General features: G+C 41.7%; 3 protein-coding genes across 5 annotated transcripts in view; 2 read left to right on the forward strand and 1 right to left on the reverse strand.

The window, feature by feature from the left end:
• LOC311271098 (uncharacterized protein) overlaps nucleotides 1–25,274 on the forward strand; it is a 36,897-nt gene that overhangs the window by 5,946 nt on the left and 5,677 nt on the right. The window contains exon 1 of one of the 3 annotated variants that reach the window (XM_084376558.1): nucleotides 5,296–5,344. The exons of 1 other annotated variant lie outside the window; for it this stretch is intronic. The gene's annotated coding sequence lies outside the window, so the exon portion shown is untranslated. Of the gene's footprint in view, nucleotides 1–5,295; nucleotides 5,345–11,020; nucleotides 11,110–25,274 lie in introns of those variants that run through there. One more of the 3 variants, XM_084376560.1, reaches the window with a different exon arrangement.
• Nucleotides 53–2,820, forward strand: znf511 (zinc finger protein 511). Its single transcript, XM_084376561.1, has 6 exons — nucleotides 53–255; nucleotides 368–441; nucleotides 1,183–1,384; nucleotides 1,542–1,666; nucleotides 2,070–2,342; nucleotides 2,670–2,820. The coding sequence occupies exons 1-6, from the start codon at nucleotides 76–78 to the stop codon at nucleotides 2,740–2,742; spliced, it is 927 nt and encodes a 308-aa protein (XP_084232687.1). The 5' UTR covers nucleotides 53–75; the 3' UTR covers nucleotides 2,743–2,820.
• Nucleotides 3,169–5,794, reverse strand: msx3 (muscle segment homeobox 3). Its single transcript, XM_084376562.1, has 2 exons — nucleotides 5,153–5,794; nucleotides 3,169–4,889 (listed from the first exon to the last, which is right to left on the reverse strand). The coding sequence occupies exons 1-2, from the start codon at nucleotides 5,502–5,504 to the stop codon at nucleotides 4,483–4,485; spliced, it is 759 nt and encodes a 252-aa protein (XP_084232688.1). The 5' UTR covers nucleotides 5,505–5,794; the 3' UTR covers nucleotides 3,169–4,482.

Here is a 25,274-nt window from a genome sequence, read left to right on the forward strand (position 1 = left end):
AAAACATAACAAGCACAAAACACGACGTTCATTACTTTGGTAACAGTTAATAGAGTATGAAAACGAGGGTAAACGATGCTGCAGCCAGAACTGGCCCGACTTCTTACAGACGGACATGTCTTAGTAAAGAGCTGCGGTGAAGACTGTCCGTCAGGAGACACACACGAACTGAGACAGCGTGAGGCTGAGGAGGGAAACCCGTTCAACTACACCCCGCAGCTCATCCACCTGCACAAGGACCACCAGCTGTTTGAGGTAACACAGCAACTGAACCGACTGAACATCACTCATCCGGTTGAAGCACTTGGATAACAGCCGCCAAAAATAAGCATTAGCTAACCAATCTTTATGTCATTGCTGTTTACAGGATGGAGACATTCACAGACACATGTATCTGCAAGACCTCTACATCTCGGAGGCAGACGACAAGCCAGCACTCAGGTATGAAGATCACATTCAAGCCTCAGGTTCAGTCTTTATTGTCTTTCAGTTAGCTAACAGGCAACAAACTAAACTCTATCACTGTAACCTAACAAAGACAAGCAAAGATGATTAAAGTACACATGCATTTACCAACAAACAAACACCTGAAACACAAATACAACAGAATAACATTTAAGTAATGTTAGTGACAAGTCATTAGCAAACTCAATAAAAAGGTTGAAGAAAAAATACCACAAGCCCCTGGACATTAAAATGAAGTCATCTCACAAAAGTTACGGTCACATTGTCGCTATTGAGGTAGCGAGATAAAATATTTTTATGATATTTGACTTATAAAACAAACTGAATCATTTTGGGTGTGACTATTTTTGGGAATGCTTTTGGTACTATTTGATCTGACCTACTGATCAGTCTAGTTTTTCTGTAAGTACGTTTTTCTGTTGAAAATGTGATGGTCCCACACATTTTTATTGACTATTATATTGGTTGATTGTTGACAAATTGATATCTCCGTGTTTTCTACATTAAACCCATCTATTATTTTCTAATATCAAACTTCATTGTAATTGTGCTAGACAAACATACACGGTTGTGGCATCCGAATGTCTTGACAGAAATAGTACAAATAAACCACCAAATAACAAATTAGCCCCATAAATGATAATTCCTCAGCAACAGCTGTGGATTTTTTTTATTTTTCACATATTACACTTTCCTCCTCCTCTTGTCTTTTCTTAGCGTGTCAGAGTTTGCCTGTCACATCTCTGGCTGCAGCGCAGTCTTCAGCACTTTGGAGGAGTACGAGCACCACTACAACTCCCTGCACAGACATGTGTGTTGCTCCTGCCGTCGCTCCCTGCCAAGTGCACGGCTCCTGGACATTCACATTCAGGAGTGGCATGACTCTCTCTTCAATATCCTCGCCCAGAGGCAAGATATGGTAAGTTACTGAGAGGACATCTTCTGAGCTTGTGTTCTTTCTCATGACATTTTTATTGTTTGATACCTTCTTAAGGTACGAGCCAGAAGCTGCATGTAAAGTGAAATATATTAACATGCTTTGAAGTTGACTACTAAGGCTTTAACACATTTTTCAGTACCAGTGTTTGGTGGAGGGTTGTGGACAGAAGTTCAGGACAAGTAAACAAAGGAAGGACCATCTAATAAGAATTCACAAGTATCCTCCAGACTTCAGATTTGACAAAACCAAGAAGGACAGAGGGTAAGACAGCACTTATGACATCTTTTCCACTAGATGGCAGCAAAGGGTCAGTTAAAATATTACTCGGTGCAAGGTTTCAGCCCAGGAGAGTCCGTTTCTTACAGAAAGACAATTTTTTTAGAGTTGAAGCATTATTTCTATTTTCACTCGATTATTTTATATTCTTTTGCTAACATAACATGATAAGGCAAGTTATAGAGTGAGATTCTCTTGGCTGTTTTATCGAAACCAGTGTGTAAAGTTTGGTGAACTTTCCCATAAAAACTCAGCTACTGTGTGAATTGTATTAAATGCTTTTTTGTGTCTAATTTTTCTGACCCAACAAACAGTCAAATGGTTCACATCGTCACATTCCTTAAATACTCTTGTATCTAAATTTTTGATATCATATCTTTGTTAACAGAACCCGTGAGACGAAGAGGCAGCTGCAGCACAAAGACGCAGCCATGGAGGTTGTGGACGATGTGTGTGAGTCTGAGGGTGTGTGTGAGGTTATGTGTGATGTGCTGTCCGACCAACCCGAGCGCGGGGAATCCATGGAGATGCATGTGTCCGAAGACGAAGCTGCTCGCATGGCGGAGTCTGCCTCTACCGAGGAGCACGCAGATCTTTCTGCTGCAGCTCACAGTGCAGGGAATACAAGCACAGAGCCACCAAAACCACGTTACTCATACAGGTTAGTTTTTAAAGAAGTCTGCTGCAAAGCACTGGATGTTCTCAGGCTGTGTTAGCCCTGTACTGCTGTACTCGGAGAGGCTATGTTGGCCATTTTTGAGATGTTTTAGAGCAAATTTTCAGCCACATTTTAATCTTTAAAAGTTTAAACTTGTGCAATTATGCAGTCAAGTTTGGCTTAAACAAACTGTAGGAAGGCCTCTTTATATTGTGCATGTGCTATTATATAATTAAAATGTATGTAATATCTTAAGAATTTTTAATACAATTCTTCTTATTTAAATTTTAAACAATCTGAGATACAAAACAACAACGTGTTCTCTTTCAGGGTCCCCGCAACCGTGTGCTTCGGTCACGGCTCTGTCCGAGGCTTCAGAGGTCGGCGGGGCAGGAGGAAATGAAACAACCAGAGTTGAGCCTTCTGTCTTTTAAGATGTAGAACCTTCTTGTAACATGAAATATCTACTGTCATATGTGCCCTTAACTTGAAATAAAATGTTTTTGCAAAGAAAAAGTTGTTCTGTGAGGTTTATTTCTGTTACAAGACTAACATCTCATTTCTCTTACAGCCCGTCAAGAGACAGGAGTGTTACAGTTCATGGCTTTCTTTATAATAAACTTTATTTTTATAACAGTTTCCAAATGAAAATGACAAAATGCACTAAATGGGATGCAGATTAAGTGTTATACTGATGGAAAGTTTGACTTTAAAAAAAAAAACATGCATGTGTTGTACTTTAAAAGGAATGATGCAGTGCAGCTTGAGGCGATGTAGAAATGACTGTGGATGTGGAGGATTTTGTGAAAAGAAAAACGAGAAATTCAGAATTTACACAATAGATTTTAATAATTGTATAAAACACCTTTCCACCCATCAGATATAAAATACACTGTACATTAATGACCGATGTGAGTCTATCGGTCATGTTGAGCATTTTGAGAGTCTGCAAAAATAGTTGATGACTTTTATTTACATTTACTAATGAAACTGGTCTCGGACTTTTAAGAGCTCTGTGAACACGTGTGCAAAAAAGTTCTCCTTTTGAGGTAAAGTAAAAAAACAAATACAATTTTAAAATGACAATAGGAAATCAGGATTATTTTAGAGTTGATCTATATTTTAGAATCTTGTGAAAATTATTAAGTTAGAAAGAAACAGAAATGTGTTTTAGATATTATTGTAACAGTCAATTCACCTCGAGAAGATGAAACTTGTGAAGACACTTGATTTTACTACACTTGTAGCCTAACTAAAAGGCACTAATGAGCATTTTCCTTACAAGCTATTACAGATGTAGACCGACTTTGAGCTGCCTCTTTAGCTTCTGATCATAATCTTAGGTACGATATAACAGACTTGTTGTAACTTTTTTCTTCCTGTCTGTGAGCTACACTATGAAGTCTTAGTCTGGGATTAAATAATTAAGTCCTTTCAGCTAATGCTATGGTGTGGTTTTGAATGTGGATGATTAAATACTGATGATTTTAAGTGTTTTCTATACCAAAATGTAAATCTACTTTTAGGGTGAGAAATGTTAAATAAACATTTCGCAAGGACACTTCAGTGATTCACCTCCAGCTATTGCTTCAAATCCAAAGCTTCAGGCTTTTCAGTAATTATGATAATTGTCATCTTCTCTTGCGACGTTAGATTACTGTTTTTACGGAATACCTCTATTGCAATAGAAAAGATCACAATCCATAAAATCTAAAACTGTAATCCGATAAATGAGCTCAGTCCGTCATTTAAAAAAAAAAGAAGGTTTTACTGAAGAGACCTTCACTGCAAAAATGACCATGTTAACAATGAAGTGACCCTAAAGGAAATCTTTTATGATGTTTCATTAATACTGAAAGTAATATTAATTTAAAAACATCTGAAAAATGACAATGGGGTGAAACCTTGTTTCTGTTGACTTTCAAAATGAAGGCATGTTCTACAAATATATTTATTTTGAAAAAGATGTTTTCACACCATTAGATTTTCTCTGTAGCGGATAACATCATTCATTTAGATTTAATATAAGATTTCAGACACATTGACTCACAAGATGGACATTTTTGCAGTGCTGGTTATTTGCTGTATGAAGGCATTTTTTTAAGGCAACTGTCCCAACGATGCAGTTCAAAGTTAGTGCAGGTTAAGACAGGTAGTACATCCCATATGGTCCACTGAATAGTCCTGGGACAGGTATGGCAGGCCGCGGTCCGTTCAGGGCCCCGTACAGGGACGGTGCGCCCATGGGTGCGCTCAGGGGGAAGGGGAAGGCGAAGGCCGGCAGCAGCGGCTTCGCGGCCAGCTTGATCTTCTCCAGCTCGGCCTCCTGCAGTCTCTTGGCCTTGGCCCTGCGGTTCTGAAACCAGATCTTGACCTGGGTCTCTGTGAGGCTGAGGGAGTTGGAGAACTCCGCTCTCTCCGCGATGGAGAGGTACTGTTTCTGACGGAACTTCCTCTCCAGAGAAAGCAGCTGAGAGGTTGTAAAGGGAGTTCTGGGTTTCCTGTTGTTCTTGTGTTTCCGTAGATTGCAGGGGGGCGGGCTGGGGAGTCCTGGAAATAGATTTACAAAGACATATTAGGATGGAGAGTATGTGATCGATATGACCTAACTTAGTGGGTTGATCAGTTTGATATTTCCACCACGCATTAGTAAAAGTGAAGCCTGATCATGAAAATATCAAACAGCAGTTTTTACATTTACTGTACATTTTTGGATTCTCTGGAGATTCCCAGAACAGGTTTGCACTGTTTCAAAGCAGAAAAGAGCGCATATTTATCAGAGTTAAGAAAGAAAGAGAGTGTCCTGAACTCACTTGGAGGGGATGCGCAGGGAGTCTGACTCCAGGGGCTCGTCTCCTTGTCACTGAGCTCCACCGCCTCCTGTTTGAACCGATAAAGTCCCCTCGGTGACGCACACTCCGTCTCCTCTACCCGGACTGAACCAGCGGGTGAGTGAAGGCTTCTGTCCGGCGTCCTGTCTGATATGAGGGATTCCACACTGAAAGGTAAATCTAAGCTTTTAGTTTTACATCTTCTGACAGATGACAGGTCCAGCTCGTCAGTTCCCATGCCACCAGCGGCTCGGTCCTCTGGAGAGGTCTCCCCCGGCGCGGCCGAGGGCGGTGATCCCTGCGCAGGATTCATTACGCACGACTGAGGTGCCATACAACCAATTTTCCTGCTGCTCTCTCCGTTGCTGTTTTTGTGGCAGTGTTTTCACTTGAGGGAATCCGTGTAGCCAGCTTCCTCTGGTGTTGCGCAGCTGCGTGGTAAACTTGAGTTTTTACGCACGGACCTGCCTCTCCCTCAGTCAAGTGGCATGAGTTTCTCTCTCATCTTGCCGCCTGCCTATCAGTCTCCCGATGTGTCCACGTGACTCGGTTTAAACAGTTTCTGATAGGTCAGGCTTGTAATGACAGTGTTGTGGTCCATTTCATGCTCCTGTGGTGCTTTGACAGATGTAAACCTCCGATCAGGGGCGGAGCGCGGACTTCTGAGACTCCAGGGTGAAACACCCCCCTCCCCAATATTTGTTGGCCTTCTCCAGCTGTGGGTTCCTACATCAGCTCCCACATCAGCACCACCGTTGTGCACAGTACTGGTGCACTGGCATTAGGTTTGATTTGTCCACAGTTGAATTTCTTTTCTCTCTTATTTCTGCTTTTATTGAGTTTTATGTCTACATGTATGTTTATAAATTAGTGCCGCTGTGAAGCACTCTCTGCTCTTGAAGGGTGCTATATAATTAAGTTACTTATTTACTCAAGCATCTGCAAGATAATGCCCACCACTGCAAAAATTATTTTAAAAAAATGTAAACTTCAGTGCAAAGACTTCTTTGCTAAGTCTGAATATTACCTGATACCCTAATATATTGTTTAATAATAATAATATTTCTAATGTTTTTAACATTTGACAATTTGTTCTCCTATTTTTTCTCATTTAAATAAAATTTAGTGAATGTCGGATTTGGTTATTTGTGTTACGACATGTAAAAATACGTTTGGAAAATACCTCACCACAACCTTTTCAAAACTCTACTTAAATAGATTACTTCAACTAAAGCTGCACTAATCAGTAGTTTTATATTAACCATATCACATAATTGTGCTCTTCAGAGGATTTTAGCATCTTTTATAGATGGTTTTATAGCCCCAGTGTTAATGTCTTAATTCTCTCTCATTGCTCCCAACAAGCTTTTTTAAACTGACACTATGTAGGAATTGGTATTTAGTCCGATGTGGCGCCACCACAGTCTCAACACCACCATCGCAAGTACAAATCCCATGTTTCTGTAATAATATTATCAGTTGCAATTGCAGATGAGCTAGCTAACGGCAGCTACAGTTAGAAGCAGTTAGCGGTCAAGAAACTCACAGGCAATTGAGGCAGAGCAGCCAGGGGACATCATAGAGAAAACCAGAAAACATGTTCTCCATTAAATATGATCCAGATTCACTGACATAGTTGGTGGTGTAGTGTGTGACAAATTACATGGTGCAAATGAATGCGATTGGGGCTGACAGAGACACCATTCACCCTATTAGATGTCAGTGTAGCATCAAAATGATTTTGAAACTGTAATTCTAAGGTAAAAGACTTACATAATGTTGCTTTAAAACTCTAAAAACCCGCTGTCCTATACCTGCTCAGCACTGAATGTTTGACAGTCAAAGTTAGCAACTACCTGATGAACATAGCATTTAGCAGCTAAAGGATCACATATATCCCTCAGGAGTTGGAGGAGGAGACCAAAACAGAGCTAAAAGGAGAGTGAATATGGACTTACACTCATCAGGTAGATAAAACTACTCCTGTAAATTCAAATTCTGTTTTTTGTCTTCTGTAGTTAGCAGCTCGTTTGTTTGCCATATCAACATAGTGATAATATGTCAATATTGTGTTTACAGCTTGTTCTGCTGCCCCCAAGTGGCCAAAAAAAACAATTAATGCAGGTTTCACAAAAAACGACCTAAAACTTCACCAGATAAATACAAATTAACACATATTTTTTTTTCATTATGTTGCTAAAACTATGGTGCCGTGCCGTTCCTCGTTTTTGGGGCTCATCTTAAGAGTTGTGCTTGAGAATATGTCAGCTTTAGTTTATCACCGTGTTTCATTAAAGCAGTAGGGCAATCTAGGCTGTGATTTACAGTACTTTTTGTACTCTTAAGAGTTATTATCACTATAAATTTCTATCTTTGTGTCCGGTAATTTAATTATCTATGGCTGTGTATTGCCCATACTTCAACCTATTGTGTTCATTGTGTGCAATCCCTTTGAGAGACACTAAAACCACAACTAATGTTGCAGAGGCCCATTGAAGAGGCCAACCAATTTGGTCTTGTTTTGCAGCTCTTCAAATCAAGTCAAATCATTTTCAGTGAAACCCAATATGTGAGGCTTTTTCTCTCATATGGGAACTGTTGTCGGGCCTGCAGCAGCACACTGACTTTATGTCTGCAGGACAATTGGTTAAATGGAGTTAACTGTTTCTCTCCCCGAGGTACATTTCTGCTTTGATCCTTCTGCGCCTGGCGCCTGTCTGCTCTCTCTCCCCCTCTCCCTCTCTGTGTGACAGTGATAGATCGCTGGGTAACCATACAAGCTTTCAATGACTGTAATTTAGTGCCCAACAACATTACATTCTCCTCTACTTACTGTGAATATTACCACTCTCACTCTCCTCGTGTTTGAAAAGGGATGTAGGGCTGTCTGTAATGTTTTGTTTCTCCTCCATTGTTTCATAATGAATAAGTAAATCATATTTCCTGCTTCTCCCTCAGTTGCACGCACATGCCAGTAAAGTCAACAATGAGTATTTTGGTTTGAGAAATGAAAATCTATCTATAGCCCAGTAGCTGTACTGCAGTTTTTTTGTTTAACAAAGTATCCCTGTCATTTCTATCTGTATATTGATTCAATATATTTGGATAAATAGTGAAAAATAGATAAATAATTGGCAAATTGTAGCTATTTTGAGATGCCAGAAAGTTTTCATATAGTCACCAACATGCATTAATGTGGGGCTTGGCCAATACCAGCTACATTTATCTGGCTCTAAAAACACAGAAAGGTGATGTTTGAAGGAGGAATCCTTCCAAAGCTAAGAAGAAAAGCCTCATACCTGTACCAATCAGCAATATGACGCTGATGATAATGTAGCCAGCAGCCTCACATCAGAAGTTTGACATGTGGGTAATACTGTCCATCCACTTTGACTGTGTGTGAGCACCAAGCATCAATGCTATACACACAGAGTCCACCTCTTTTCGTCCTGCCGTAGTCCTGTGCTCTGTTGGCATGGAACACAGTCCGCCCATCGAGTGCAACAGCTTGATCTGATACGTTGAGACCTTGAGACAGGTCCCTGACAAAAATGTTGGCACAACAGTCCCTGATTTCACGTTGTTTGGCCAGCCTGAGTCCCATTTGTCGATTTCCTTTTCCTGCGACCGGACATTATCCAGGAGCAGCCTTAAATCAAGCTGGATTAGCATGACTCTTATCCCGACTCTCTGCCTCCCTGGGGCGGTCCAGCTGGTCAGGTTGGATGGTCAAAAGACGCAATGGGCCATGATTGTTACAAAGTCAGCTGCTCTTAATCTGAAACACCCGCTTTCTTCTCCAATGCTGATGACAGTATTTCTGCCATGGGCAAAAAATAAAAATGGAGCATAATTTAGAGGAGCTACTGGCCACTGCATCCTCGTCTGCTGTTTAGAGTTGGCAAGCTGAGCCTTTAGCCACTGTGACAGGTTTAGGATTTTCGGAATGAATGGACAGATGCATGCTCCCTCTAGTGGCAATTCAAAATAAATCAGGAAATCAATACAAGACTGTACATTATCAGGCGAGACAGCTTTTTAAAGGCCCTCATTTGAGGATATTTATGATTATCCAGATTCTCGATTATCCTCATCACGGAAATAAACCACAATCAACTTAGTGTTTTTATCAAGATCTGTGATGTCCAATAGTGTACTGGACATTTCACTGAGACCCAAAATGTCAACCTGCTGGTGGTGCTAGAGGAAAAGTCAGTGTGTCATGGGAAAATATAAAAGGTTCTGGGAAAATATTCATACCGTATTCTTCTGTTTATTATTTTAGTCACCCTCACAACCTGATCCGCTTCAATTGTTATCAGCCTTAGTGAACTATACGCACACACACACACAAATTCACACACCTCTCTGAACCCTGCTGGCTTGCCAGAGTGGGGGATAGTTTAAGGAGGTAATTGTGGTTTCCAAAAGAGTTCTGCTTTTGAACTGAACATGTTGAAGCAGGCTTTATATATTTCATTTTTTAAATATTCCTCTTTCATGAGAGTTGGCAGGGCTTACAGCTATCCTAAGCAAACTTTGGGGAGGGGGCCGGAGTGATGTGGGATAAACATTTATGAAACACACAGCGGGGAACGTTGTGGTGTAAGTGTATCGTCTTTAAAAGAGACGAGAGGCCTGCCTGGTGAAGCATAACAGAACATTATCCTGTGTCTGAGTGGACCTGCCAACATTGGCACGTCAAGACCTCAATGGATTTGAGATCACAAACTTTTCTTTCCGTGCTGGCATTTACAATAAATCACGCTCTATGACTTCTCTTAAAAGACAGAATAAAGTGCTGATTGCTAGACACACAAGTATCATATTTGTGATTTGGTCCATTTCATGCAGAGAAGGGACCAAGTCAGCTTTGCTCTTGGTCATAAATTGGTCTCGCTTTTTGAAACACAAGTAACAAGTCAAGTCTCACAAGAATGTAAATGACATTTGTGTCCAGTCACACCCAGAGTCTCAATTGTAAATATTCCAACATATATCTTGACATATAATAACATTATGGTTCAAAAAGAATAAAAGCTACTCTGTCTTTACCTCATTTCATCTACAATCCAGTTAAAATCTCTATTCAACTGGGATTTCAGTCATGTGACCTCAGGTCCAAAACTCTAAATTTACAACCTCAGAAGCTCTGAGAAGTGTGTGTTTCATTACACCCTCATTGATGAATATTAACTTTTCTGTGACAAGGTAATTTCCTGCCAATCGCATGATGATCGGGTCACGTGACAGATAATCCCATGATTGTCGTGTCACATGGCAGAATCAAGAGGACACAGTGGGGACTTTAATACGACCAAAGCAAAAGCTAATTCTACCATAACTACTGCCATGAGATAAACTGGGATCGGTGACAATTTATTTATTTAGGTATTTAGTTTAACCAATTTACAAGCAAGAATTATTGCTTGTAGATGGCACCATGCTTGCTACAATCACTGTAAATTGGCATGATTTATATGGGTGTAACATTAATTGCGGGAATAATAAAGTCAAGCATACAGGCTCACTTGGCCCCAGCTCTGTTTCACTCAGGCCCAGTCATGCCAATCATGCCAAAGAGGATGTGGAAGGCCTGAGGTCTTCCCGGCGATGTTTCTCCTTATCTGATCTGAGCTTGAAGGGAACTGCAACAACATGTCAGCTTTGATTAGTTGTTTCATCTTTCTCACCGTCAGCACATTGTGACATGTGAGCTTCTGCTCTCTCTGCGCCCACTCAAAGTCAGGTCTAACCTGTTGACTGTGACAAAGGTCAGATATGACCTGCTGAGCGTGTAATGTACTTAAATTTTCTCCTTCTTCCAACCTGCCTCAGGTGGTAAAGAGACTCAGATATCGTCTGAGAACATTTCTGAGGGTGTCACAGAGTAAATCGAGACAGAACACTTTGCTGAGAGTGACTTAAGGCCACTTAAGGTAATTCCCCCTGCCCAGCACCTTTTGACACGGTGTGTTTGAACCTCTCTCAAGCTTCTCTTTTCATTTTTCACACAAGTACTTCTGTCACATTTTCTGTATACAAGTGAATGATTGTGCACCGTTATCCCCATTTGAACGCTCACCACATCATGCCCCTCCCTGCAACGCACACACACTTTCCTCGCTACTTTTTAGTTGTGTTTTCAAATGTGGCTGGAAGGTCTTAGGTACCTGTTCATTTTGAGTTCACCTTTGCCTTTACTCATCACAGCCAGTATGAGCATCTGTGGGGCGCTCTTTCAAGGGAGGAACAAACTACATGATATCAGCAAAAAAAGTTTGCCCTGGAGGCTGAATAGAGCACACCATCCATTGTTCAATTCTGGCTGATCCCAGAATTTCACAAATCAGGGAGTTGAGACCCAAAACATAGAATATTCATATAAACTTCCACAGCAGCATAAGCTGGACTTGTCTGTTTTAAGCCTTCATTGTGAGAATGATATCTCAGTAATTTCCTTCTTGAGAAGGACATTATGGGGGCTCACATGGCAGATGATGCTTGAAACCTTTGTAATTACCTGATGGGTTGTTGATTGGTTAAGTGCTTTTCATTTATCCTCTATATGTTAGCATGAGTCGGCTGCTGGGGGAAAGTGTTGACAGGCGAGCAGCGAGCGGGTTATTATGCCTCTGTGTGTTTTGTATGTAGGATATTGGGTTTGGTGACAGGAAGGCGCGTTCCACATGGCGTCTGACAGAGACGAGCAGAGTGGCTGGCTGATGGGCACTCGGTAGTGAGTCTTTCCCGCAGTGCCAGGTGCTAACAGGTGAACACAGAGATATTGTTGCTGTATTGTTGTGATCTGGGAGGAACGGGGGGGGACAAAGGGAACCGGACACCCTCTCTGGACCTGGAGCGAGCCAGGGGTTAGGGTGAGCTCAGTGACGGCGCTGACAGCAGGGGGGGAACTCAGATGGTAGCCTGCACTCAGTGATGATAATGAGGATGATGATGATGTTAGAGAATGACCCACTAACAGAGGCTAGGGATGTCAAATTATCATAGACTCTTTATTGTCTGGCCATGATAGCAGACGTAGGCGTTGTTAGTATGAGGGTGATGACAGCAGAGGAGCTGGGGACATCACAGGACTAATGGAAGTAATAGAAACCTGACACACACACTCACAGAAACACACACTCAGAGGAACAGCTCTCCCCATGCAGTGTCTGAGTCTTGAAATAAAGAGAAGCTCAACTATAAACTACTGAAGGACTCTGAGTGTAATGAGAGCAGCGTTCCAGTTTGTGCAGTATTTGTAGCCATTTTATGGTCAAATGAAGTTGATTGAAAAATGTTATCCTCCACGTATATTACACACAGTATAACCTTCTTAACCATCATTGTTTTTCTTTAAATCTGTTTCAGTTCCCCTGCGTCCCCACAACAAATTGATAGCAAATTGAATCTCTCAAATGTCCCTGCCACAGCGTCAGTTTCCCACAGCATCAGTTTAGCCTCTTAATGAATTGCAGAATGAAGTCAGACCACAGCACAGTGGGAGACAGTGTTGAAAGTTTAGTGCTGGCCCAGTGGAAGCTGAAAATGGCGCGCTGATTTGTGTCAAACAGCTGTTGCCGATTGACAATTTGCAAATTAGTTTAAACATTTCCCAACAATATGAAAATTGACTTCTCTGAAACCACTTAATATAATGCACTGCAACAGTCTGTGATGGCATAAACCATCACAAATCACACGTCAGCACCAGTTGATAATTGGAAGACTGAGACATCCTCGGATAGTCCCACTTCACGATTGCAGAAGCTGTTCCTCTGACTTCGGTGTGTTTATGCGCGCCAAGTTGGAATGTGGGAGTTTTCCATTTTCTTGCTCAGTGTTTAATGAACACGTTGACAGCTGTTACAGGTATTTGAGTGGCAAGGAAGAGCAAAGGAAACTGATTATGTAAGCCATTAAATATATTACACAAATATGCATGTTACCATCAACCCAACCTTTATTTGTCCGCCATCTTTCAGCCTGATAAGATGTCAACTCGGCAACTTGTGTACTCAAAACTTTCTCAGACTTTCCGAGCTGTTGCTCTGACTTGAGGGGGCATTCACGTGAATTTTCCAAGTCAGAAATATGTAATTCCGATTATTGCGACACCACATAAACACACTATTTTGTTTGTTTACTTGTTTGTTAATTTTAAGACATATTGTGACTGTAACAACCCCTGTATCATATTGTACCAAACAGTAATATGTAGCTAAGCCAGCAGCCAGTTAGCTTAGCTTAGCTTAGCACACATAAGGGAAATGGAGGAAAAGAGCTAGCCTGGCTACTGACAGAAGTGCTGGTAGATGGATGTATTACCTTTGGACAGAGATGATCTGCCTGTTTCCCTGTGCTAAAATCTACAGGCTGGAGCTTCATATTTGCAAGAAATTGAAAACGTGTATTTTCCCAAATGTCAAACTACTCCTTTAATGGATGACAGCTAAGAGCCCCATCTTTCTGTTTGGTACTTTTTTCCCTTTTTATAAATCCTATTGTGACTCACACCCTGGCAAATAAAGCCTTACTGTTATAGTCCTCCTTTAGTCTCTCTAATTAAACTTCAGTATACAAGATAATAAGTACAAGATGGCTTATCTTATTATCTCCAACAAAAGCAACATAGCATTTGGCAGTTAAGAAAACTTCAATCCATATCTGGTGAATAAATGCCCCTGTAATGCCAATTCAGTTCAAATGTCTTGAGAGAATGGCTTGTTTAAGGAAGGAACCATGTTTCCGATTCATATTTCCTCAGAGCTTGTGACTCACACTGACTTCAAAAGATGTTCTAGCCAAGTTGTCAGTGAATTATAGTAGTCTATCATCGTGCACTTGTGGCTTTGATAATGTTGACCACAGAGGAGCCGAAACTGGAACAAATTGGGGTTACATGCCTTGCTTTGGGGCATTTCTGTGCTCACTCGCGATGGTGGGAATAGCCCTTTGCATTTGAGCCAGTCTGATGTTCTGGTCACACGCCTACGTCTCAAACAAATTCTGTATTGTTTCATCTTACATGTGAATATAGTCTACATAAGAAAAATATAGTTTAATTAAAATATATTTACGGCACTAATCTGTGTTTGTGTGAGAATGTGAGTGCCCGCCTGTGATCTCAGTACAGTGACAACCTGAACAAATATGCTGAGTTGAATCCTCTGAGATCACAATAGGTTCCACGTCGTCTCATGAAGCTCTGAAAGAGATGGGAGGGCACAGCAGAGGCCCCTGAATAAACAACCATTAAATTCTCCCTACGCCTCCATGAGGAGAACCTCCAGACTTGGGGCCGTGCTTTAAACAAACCAAAACACAAAACCAGACGGAAAGAGAATTAAACGTAGGGAGAGGGGAAATTGTTTGAATACGGAAGCCCATTTTACCTTTGCTACTTAATCTTTTCAGATTGGACGCTTGGAAAAAGAGGCAGATTAGTGGACAGCCGGATAAAGACGGGGAAGACGGGTTGGAGGGAGAGAAGAGGGGGATGAAGTTGATGAAGGAGAAGATGAAAGCTTTGTTGTGCTGATGCTTAATGAGCTGGAAAACACAATTGAACTTCTCTGACTGTGGAAATTGCTGTGAGGGCATCGTAAATTAGCGCCAGTGTGGGAGCTAGCCTGCTGACAGAAAAGGGGCTTTGTGTGCTGAAGGCTTCTTCACAGGCCTGCAGTCACTGAGATCCTGACGTCCGTATCATGGCTCGATCTGTCGCAGCACAAAGAGTATGGCGTTTACTCTTGAACATGGACGAGGGAAATGTGTGGCAGCATTGATTCATGTCCTCCATCCTCCTGACCTGAAGCTCTTTATATTTTTGCAGTCAGTTCTTTCTCTGTGTCCTGCTACCTGTCAATCATTAATCCATAACAGTGAGGCCAGAGGGACGAAGATAGGACATAGTGGATAAGGGAGAAAGATGGGTCTCACTCTTTTCTAATATTTAGTAAACTCCAAAGGGTGACTCTTCATTCTGGCTTTGCAGGCTTGGCACATGCCTTCTGTTACTAAGTGGCTTCATATTGAAAGGCTCTGCAGCCGCTATTCTCTCTCCCACTGGGTGCCAGCCTCTCTGCCCTGGCAGCTGCTGGGCTTCAGAATAGACCCATAGTTTCCCCTCTGCAGGTGAGCTGCACAGCCAAAACAGGGCCCCTCAAAGGCCCTTTCAGAGCCTCAATAGGAAACTGACTTGGGGAGAGAGGAACGGGCACACAATGGCCGCCTTCTCTGGACACAGAGAAGATGGAGATGAGCTATTGGGGTGCTGCTTTAGTGTTGCTTATATCCATGTCGAGGAGAGGTGATGAGAGAAGAGAGGAGAGGATGAGTCCCCCTGTTAAGTTTTTTGAAGGCGTGGTTCTTTCCCCTCAGCCTCGCCGCTGCAGTGCAGGGATGTCCTGTCATCCTGCCTCTCCGATGTAATTGCTGTGAAACCTGACGAAACAAAATGTTTTTTTCCATGTCCTGGGGTGACGGGGGTGACACTCAGCTCCTATCCACACCTCCCCCCTCCCCTCCCCTCCATCGCAGACCACTGGAACTCCCTTTTGCTCCGGCAAAACTCTTCCCATGCAGCCAGGAAAGAATGCGGCTCCCTCCGCTCCCTCTCACCTCCTTTTCATAGTTTGCTTTTTAACTTTTATTAGCAACAGCTTTCACTGACATATGAAGAGCTGGCAAGGGAGAGATAGGGCGAGGGAGGGGATGAGAGATGGAGAACGGGTTTAGAGAGGAGCGATGAAGGAAAGGAAAAGAGGGTTATCCTTCCTCTTTGTTGGTAATTGCAGCATGTCCACATCCTGTCAAACCAGAACAAAAACAGAAATGCAATTTGACAACCTGGATCTCTGAATCTCTGCCTTCAAACTATGACATGGACACTAGTTCACTATGGTTCTTTTGAGCCTTTTGAGACCCTAGCAGCCGATGTAGCTCACATGCCTCTCCCTACACAAACATCAGGGGAAACATCTAAACATGGTTGTTTACCTGCCATCCAGCAGCAAATGGTATCTTCAAGCGTTTTTCTTGATTTTTTCACAGAGGTTTACTGTGTACTTGTCTGAGGCGAAACAAATGTTAAAAGCCAACATTTCCACAGATGCCTCTCTGCCGTGCCCTTCTTCTTCAGTGGAACATATTGTACTTTGTATCCGCTTGTCTGTGAAATGCGGAATTTAAGCAAGCTTTGCCCAAAACATTGTAACATGCCATGCAGAAAGAGGACATCTTTTAGATTGCAAAAATACCAGGAAAGATGCAATCAGTTGCTGGATAACAGATAAAACATAACATTTGGACTTTTCCCTCTCAAGTTTGCTTCACAGATGTCATGAAGTAACATCTGGAGTGGTGGGATGGTGACTTCACAGATTGGCATGATTGTTCTTTTGCCTGTAAATAATTATTCTATAAATAAATGATAGCCAAACTTCATTTGCACTAGAATTAGTCAGGCAGTTCTCTTTGCCTCTTTCTATTCTTCAAATGTTTTTCATTGCTCGGCGTGTTGATTGTATAAGCCATCAATTGGTAGCTTTCCCTGGTCTGCTATTGCGCGTGTAGGTACCAGAACAGGAGGATTCTGCCCTCATGCATTCACGAGCAGACAGGAATGCCTCAAGGATACCAGAAAATATTTCTTTTCTCTTTTACTACATGAGCAGGAGAGGAGAGACATGGGTTACATGACCATACACTCTAAAACTGCGATCACTGTTGGAATACAGAGCGAGACACTTATTGTAATGATAACAACAACAACAACAACAACAACAACAACAACAAAACGCTTACAGCAGCTTTAATCTCTTTGAATATCGCTGCAGTGAATATGTTCACCCCTTTATTAAAGAATGAGGCCTCGAGATACTGAGGACAGGCTACATGGGTTGTGTTGTCATTAATTACAACCAATTATGTGTTTAAATTTGGTTGAAAAAGAGCCAGCCCTATCGTAAACAGCATAAAGGATAAATCTCTTTGTAAATTTGTATGATTTTGTTTGGGTGAATCATTAAAACCCCTGTGACTTATAAGCATGAGCATATTGTTAAATTTTTTACTATGTGATTATGAATACTTACATATTCCTGTCCATATTTCCCGTTCTTTCTCCAAAATACGTAAAACATTTCTACATCATACTCTTTTGTTATTGTTTACATTTCACATGAGTTTGCAAACACACAGTCGTCAGGGAGATTATGGAGACTTTAGCTGTCTAATATAATTAAGTTGGGTAAGAAGATGCTATCAGTCCCTGTCTCATTTTTCCTTTCTGTTCTTCCTCTCTCCCTCCTTCCTTCTCCTCTTCTAATCAGTTCCACTGTGTTATTGCTGGCCCCGGGCTGTTTACCTCTTTGCTAAACTGCTTTCACAAGCATGAGACCAAAGCCTGCTCAAATGACTGCTAGACCCACAGTCACGGTGTGGCTGACCTTGCGGTGGTTGTTGCCATCATTATGGAATCAGTGCTCGCTGATCTGACGTGCCTCACACCTTCATAAACCAGGAATGGTTTTTCCTTCTGAAGTTAGTCGACCGTTTTTGAAAGGTCAAGTGGTGGATAGGGGGCTGTGCAGACGGACAGAGACAGACTGTGACCGCAGCCCTGGAGGACATTAAATGCTATGAAATCCAGGACAGACAGTTCAACACAAGCTCTGAAGACAGACATGCTCATGAATGCAACACGCTTCATGTACTATTTGCTCTGAGGTTTTTCAGAAGAAAGAAGCATTTCCTGCAGCCAGGCCAGCTGGGAGTGATTTAGTGACATTAGTTAAATCCTATTCTGGCAAGCATCTCTCCTCAGGGATAAGTTCATAGGGCTAAGTCAACCAATAATGTAATAATAACTCTCTTTAGTGAAGTTCATCTTGTTTGGGCTTGCCTTGAGAGGACACAGTGGGCATCATGTTTTTGTTAGTTTTATTTGCAAAGAGCGCTGTGACTTTTGAATTTAACCTCTGCTGTTACAACATGTAGCTCTCTGTGTTGTTTGAAGAGGTCCTGAAATACACACTGTACTTAGATGTACATAAATATAGTGATAGAAATAATACTAGATGAAAACACTGTGAGCTCAGAGGCCCGCTAGGTTTGTTTTATTAAATTTGCAGTTGAAACTTTTTTCTGTTATGAATACAAATGCCCCCAAATATATCCTGCAGTGCGCCTCCAGACCCGTACAGACAGCATGTCTTAAAGGATAAGTTTACCCAAAAATGAAAATTCAGTCATTATCCACTCACCCCCAAGTCAGGTGAAGCTTCATTGCCAAAAAGCATTTCTGGAGCTTCACAGCAAAACAGCCTTGCAGCATTCTCCTAAATAACTAAAGTAGATGGGGACTAAAAAAAAACAGTAAATGGCTCCATACAGGTTGTCTGGTGTAATCCATGTCACCTGGAAGCCTTAAGATCCCAAATTGATCTGAAAAGACGTTATTTACACCGTTTTTCAAAGCCAAGATCCTCACTGTAGCTGCTCAGCTAAAGGCGTTAGCGTATAACCCATCTGAAGTGGGTGCACAAGCTCGACCGCGCGTTGAGGGTGTAAATAACATCTTTCCAAATCAGTGGGGGCTTCAAGAGACTTGCATTAGGACAGATGAGCTGCATGTTATGTTTTTTTCAGTTTTAACGTTTTAAAACAAGTCCCCATCTACTTCAGTGGTTAAGGAGAATGATGCAACGCTGTTTTGCTGTGAAGCTCCGAAAATGTTTTGTGGACTTCAAAACTTCATCTGACTTTCCATCAGCATGGGGGCGAGTAGATAATGACTGAATTTTCAGATTTGGGTGAACTTTTCCTTTAAGTTATTTACTCTCGAATTCTTCATCTCTGACTTTCTCCACATCATCACATTTCATTAGCAGTGATAAAGAGACCACAGGACCTCAGACTTTATGAAACAGGCCTTTGAATCAAAGCTCAACAAACAAAATTTCCTGCCAAACCTGTTTCTGAATACAATTTGAATAAAAGAAACAAGCTGGACTTTCTTATGGATTATTTACTTTTGCATGTAATGCTTTGTTTTCACATTGCATGACATAAAATAGACACGTAAAAAATGTAACAACTATTTGCTTTGAGCAAATTGAGCTCAGTGAGAAATTTCAAACCACGGCATAGTGTGCAGCAGGAGTACAGACATCTTTTTAACACGTGTGATTTTCATTTGCAGTGCATAAATAATGAAGAACTAAAGGAACTAACATGTTATAAATATCTTCACAATCTTCACATGTTCGTTTAACTTCCGCAATCTTGTTCTCTTCATGAGAAATATTTCAGTCAAATAGGAGAACTACATAGAAGTCACTGCTTCTATCTCTGAACTGTTTGACTGTACAGTATCTAGATCTGGAGGAGGTGAGGAGAGAATCGACATTACTCATTTTAGTTTAGTTTGGCAAAACGCCACTAAGCAATACGTTTAAAAGGCTTTCTTTCAGTGCCATCTTTTCACATAAATGATATACTGCAGCGCGTAAGTAGCTCCAAGTTATCACATACCAGCAATGGTGACCCCTTTTCCCTTTCATGCTGTGTCTCTCTTGACTCCGCTGTTGTCTGCATTCTGCAGGTATGTAATTATGGTTTGAAAAGGTTGGAGCCAGACTTTCCACAAGGCACCGCTTAGGAACAAAGCCGGGGTCTGGGAGCTGAGGTCAGGGAGCACGTTGGCTGTACTGTGGCTACAAACTACAGAGATAGACATCAATGAGGAACAGTCATCTTCAAGAAATGAAAGTCTGTTAGTGGAGCAGATTCTGAGGTCTGACTCACATCCTCTGTGCCGAGGATAGTTTACGTGTCGTCGAATGATCTGTAATGAGCAACTTTGCAATCTGGCATGAATGGAGGTTTGTTATAGTGGCTGCAGTTGATGACCGATGCATTACATGTAACAGGAGTCCTCAAATCTGATTACAATTTGTCACTTTGATGCAGGGCAGTTACTGAACATTGAAACACACAAACAAATCTCAGAATTATACAGAGGGGCAAATAGACAAGTAGATTACTGTACAGGGTAATTTAATCGTCATTATACAACACTGGGAGTGTTGAAAGTTCATAACTATATACAGTTATTTATATAGAAAATACACATGAACATGATCTTTTGACTTTGCGTTGGGGTTATTGTGAACAGCTGCAAAATGATGGTGATGATAATATGGTTGGCATAAATATATACAAATAACAATATAAAACATAACATAAAATAAAAACACAAATATTGAAAGTGAGGAATGTTACTGGGGTCTATTCTGGACTAAGACCCATCCTCCATCCGAGTTATGTGGAAATCCGTTGAGCAGTTTTTGTGTAATCCTGCCTACAAACCAACCAACCAACAAAAATGTGGACGTGGGTAAAAACGTAAGCTCCTTGGTGGAGGTAATAAATAGACTTCCTATTTATTTATTTTTTATTTTGAATATTCCGAACATTCACCCTGTATTTACTCATCAAAACATACTTAAATAGAGTTTGACAACATCACATTTTTTCAAAACTAAGGAGCCATTTTTATTACATTGAATACAAATTTAATATATGATCTAATCTATTTACATTTCCAAGCAGTTCAGATAACGTCATATTCTTGAAAAAAAAACTTCTTGAAAAGAAAAAAAAGAAATTGTTACTTCTTCTATGTAACAGTGGACCAACATCACATTCACAGTAAAATCTTTAAAGCTCTCCCTTCTCCTCATCAGAACAGCTTCATCATGATCAGCTTTGTGTTTTAAACATAAACATCAATGCTTTCTTTACACTATGTGTGATGCAACATACTGTTGTCCCTCTCTCCAATAACTTCAAGATCAGTAGGTCAAGAAATCTTTGGGACGGTCTGTTGATGCTGGGAAATTTCTTTTTAGGATGAGACCACAGATTTTCAATTATAGGATGCTTAAAACACCAACATTAGATACTTAGATATTTTTGGGGACAAATTGTTCCCTCTGTGATGGGAAACAGCACTGCTGCGATGCCAAGCCTGCACATGAGAACAGCCCTAGAAGCAGTGCTCCAATTAGTTACGGATGAATGATGAAGACCAAAGATTAAGTGATCATTTTAATTGAATCAACTGGGTTTAACATTCTTTGTCACCAGGGAGCCTATAATCATCCTCTCCCTGTGTGACAAATAAACCACTGGTATTTGAAGTATGAAGATGCACAGACATGTTCACCGAGGCACAAAAAAGTATTTTATTAATCTTTATTATTTTCATAGCTGAGCTTGCTTTTCCTTATCATGACGGCATATACGAACTTCAAAAGATGAGAGTTTTGTCCACCGATCGTATCTTTGTGTAATATCCTTATTTGTATTGAGGAAAAAACTAAAAGCAGAGGAGAGGGGAAAAAGTTTCATCTGCCGACATAACTGCACAGAGAGGGCACATGTTTCTTTAATAAGGATGAAAGCGCAGCGCTCTTGTAACCGGATCTCTCTGTAGCAGGCAGCTTTCCATCAAGGAACAGCAGGATCCTCTTTTTAACCCAGGAGCATCAGGACAGATGGGACCATGACATGCAAACACACACAGACTCACATTCAGAGCGTGACAGACACGGAGGAGATTTGTGTGATCTTATGGATACAATGTGTTGTGAATATCAAGGGGAGGGGCAAAGGCTGTGTTAAGAACATCTGTAACACCTGCACTCACTGTAAACACCTGTACTGACTGTCGCTCCTCTCTGTCGCCATCACTGTTTCACAGGATGTGCTCCCCGCTGAGGGCTTTGAGCTGACGGCTCTGTGATGAATTCTCTGGTGCTGGGGGTCAGGGGTTAAAGGTTAGGGGTACTCCAGCTGGCATCCAGGGCCGCGGTGGACTCCAGTGAGGAGGCATTCAGTGGCTGGAGCAGGAGGGGGAGAAGGGGGAGAGAGGAGGCAGAAGTCGTTTCTCTTTCTGTCTTGTTTGATGTACTCCACCCTCAAGGCCTTCTTTTCCCCTTCTGGCATAAAACATCACTACTCTCAGATGTCAGAAAAGCTGAACAAAAACATGTTGCATTGTTCTTTTTTAGATCTTAAAGGAGCAGTTTGTAAGATCTGGCCATCATTTTGGTCTTTAACATTAAAAAAGATGAATTAACATCATCAGCAGATTGTGAAGAAACAAGTGTGGACACCATGTCAAAGATTTCTACAGTCTGTATTGAGTTATGGTGTTTTCTACTGAAGATAGCATGGTATCTGGGAGCTGATGTATCAACTCTGTACTGTATCCACTGTTATCAAACTGACCTCCCGGCAGTCTTGGAGGCTTTAGACTCAGTTCGGGTCCGGTGGTGCCAAATCCAGTTGAGTAGGGCCCCGTTGCCTGTGGTGACTCTCTATGTGATCCAAGGTCCTGGCCTTCACAAACTCTAGGATCACTGGCTCCACGGCTAACTGGGCCATGAGCTAATTAGCTAATTAGCTAATGGTAGCTAGCTACAGCCAAGGATAGTGAGCATGAGAGCCAAAACTGCCATATTCTACAAGTTATACTTAACAGTAAAAGTGGCTGTAATCAAACAGTTAGCGAAGAGCTTACACAGCGGCGCATTTACCCGCTAGCCAGATTAACCTCAGGAGCTGGTGGAGACCAAAATCAGAGCTTAAAGGAGTGTGAATATTGCACTTGGATTCATCAGGTGGACAGCAATCTCAGAACCCATCAGCATTATAGTCTCTGGGGGCAATGCCCAACGTTTTGGGGCTTGTGGTGTAGCCAGTGGCTATCTGGATAATGGATAATGGATCTGGGCCAAGACCTCCTCTTCCATGGCTATTGTTTCCAGTCCAATTAACAACCTGAGACCTGAGAATGAATGTGAGGTGACATTTTGGCTGTAAACAGACTGCATATAACTGCAGATACATCTGATGATGTGAACATAGGCGACTGATTGCCAAAAAATCAGTTATTGCAAGTTCAAAGTTTTATTAAGAGGCATTAACAACAGATAAAGAAGTATCTGAGAGTACTGTGAGTGAATGTAAGAAGTCCTGCCTCTGCAGTTCCCCAGTTTATCATGTAGAGGGCAGCGCTTTTAATTAATGAGCCACATGTGCCAAGTGTTGGCACGATGTGTGCTTAATTTAACAGAGTTTTCCAAAACATTAGTTCTCCTCGGGTGGAAAATGTGTTTAATGAGAAGCGTCCAAAACACAGTAAATAGCCATTAAACTTACTTTAACAGCTCCCACATGTTTACTGAGTTTATGAGGGGTGTGATTGAGGGAGGATAAGGGTGTAGGGTATGTTTGTGTGTGTGTGTGTGTGTGTGTGTGTGTGTGTGTGTGTGTGTGAGTGTGTGAGAGAGACAGAGAGAGAGGGACCACCTGAACTTTCCCTCTCATTATTCTGTCTATAATATAATATTTCCATGACTGATACACACTATCACAGCAGTGTAATGGCTCTATGTCAGCTCAAAGCAGCTAGCGGCGCTAATGGCCATCTTTCACACAGATACAGGGATCAGCTCTTCTGGACAAAAAGGTCAGCCATATTCCTGTGAGTCTCCTCTCCGACAGACAAAGAGCTTCCCAGTTTTCTGTCGTCAGTTACATAACAGACAGAGGGGAAAGTTCCTCTTTCTGTCTGTCGCAGCTCCCGGTCCACCTCCCCTCACCCGCCTCAGCTGTCATCAGAGCTATTGTTGCTGGAAATACTGTCTCAGGCATTACCTGTGGAGCCAGGTGGCTCTGGGCCCCAGACTGACTGGCTCATCACCCCCACTCATTTTGCCCTCCTAAAATCCCGCCTGTTCATTGAGGAGACATTTTATTAAACTGAAACATGTTAAAGGCAGTGTCTGTACGCAACTGTTGAGCAGATGGCTCACTAATTCTCTCTGCGGCCGCTTCATAAGTCTGACGGCTCCCCCGTTCACCAGACCGTCGTCACAACATTTCATGTTCGCCTCCGCTCTTCCATGGAGGTCCTTCCCCCAGCCCTGTAATTCGTGCGGTTAAACTCCACCGTGAGATGTCTAATGTGTGTTTAATGGGTGTTGGTGAGGCATCAATTAAGTTAATTGTAGATCATTGAGTTAATTTTAGTTATTTAGAAAACCCCAGCTTTCCTAAATGTTGTTGAGTGTGGGGGATATGACGGAAGACTGCGAGTAAAGACAGAGGGGTGGTTAGCCTCAAATACAGCCCTGCGCTCCGGGACGACCTTTATGGGATTTACTGATAGTAATGACGGTGATGATGAGGTTTTTGTGCTGATGATTGTTTTAGTGCGGAGGGGTGACTTCTCTGTTTTCATACGAGGCGTGCAATATGTTCATTATCACGTTTCAAACAGCGATACAGTTTGCGTTGAGGTTTAGCGTGGAGTCAGATGTCTCCAGCTGATTGTCGCCCGTTAAATATTCTGTTTTCTATTTGTTTCTCTGCCAGTAGAGAAGCCTTGATGAAGATGGCACTTTGAGTCAAGTCGAAACATGACGGCTGAATTCCTCAGTCTTAGCTGTAATAAGCAGTTATTGGTTTTGGGGCAGAGCCAGGACATCAGATCCAGCACTTAGAGTTACAATTTGAAGAGAGTGCTGTCATCAGTGGCAGTGACATATTAATCTACTGTATCTGAATACACGTCCTGCATGTGTGTAAGTAAGTGGTACTGTAAACCGTGCACACATGCATTCATGCTCATACAACAACTGTCTTACAGAAACATTACGCAAAACTAAGCCAAGATCATTTATTTCAAAATGGGAATTTAGTCCAATATTCATTTTGGTGGTTTCCCCCATAAATTACTGCAAGCTGCAACATTTGGAGCATGTTTACCATCCCAGATTTACAGGCATAAATCACGACTTAATGCTGCATTTAAATAGTTACAGACAGGCGATTTATTCTTGGCCCGCTCTGTGCATTTTGTGCAACAACATCGTGTGACTGTGTGTGTGTTTCACACTTTATTGGCAGCAATCGTTACTTGCTGACAACTCCCATTCGTTCTGGTCTTTATTGTTGCCCTTACATTTTCTAAAAGGCTGCCTGTCGTTCACATGATGCGTGCGCGTTCACACAACACACCAGC

This window comes from Pagrus pagrus, assembly GCF_965226575.1.
Source record: "Pagrus pagrus genome assembly, chromosome: 15".
Taxonomy (NCBI): domain Eukaryota; kingdom Metazoa; phylum Chordata; class Actinopteri; order Spariformes; family Sparidae; genus Pagrus; species Pagrus pagrus.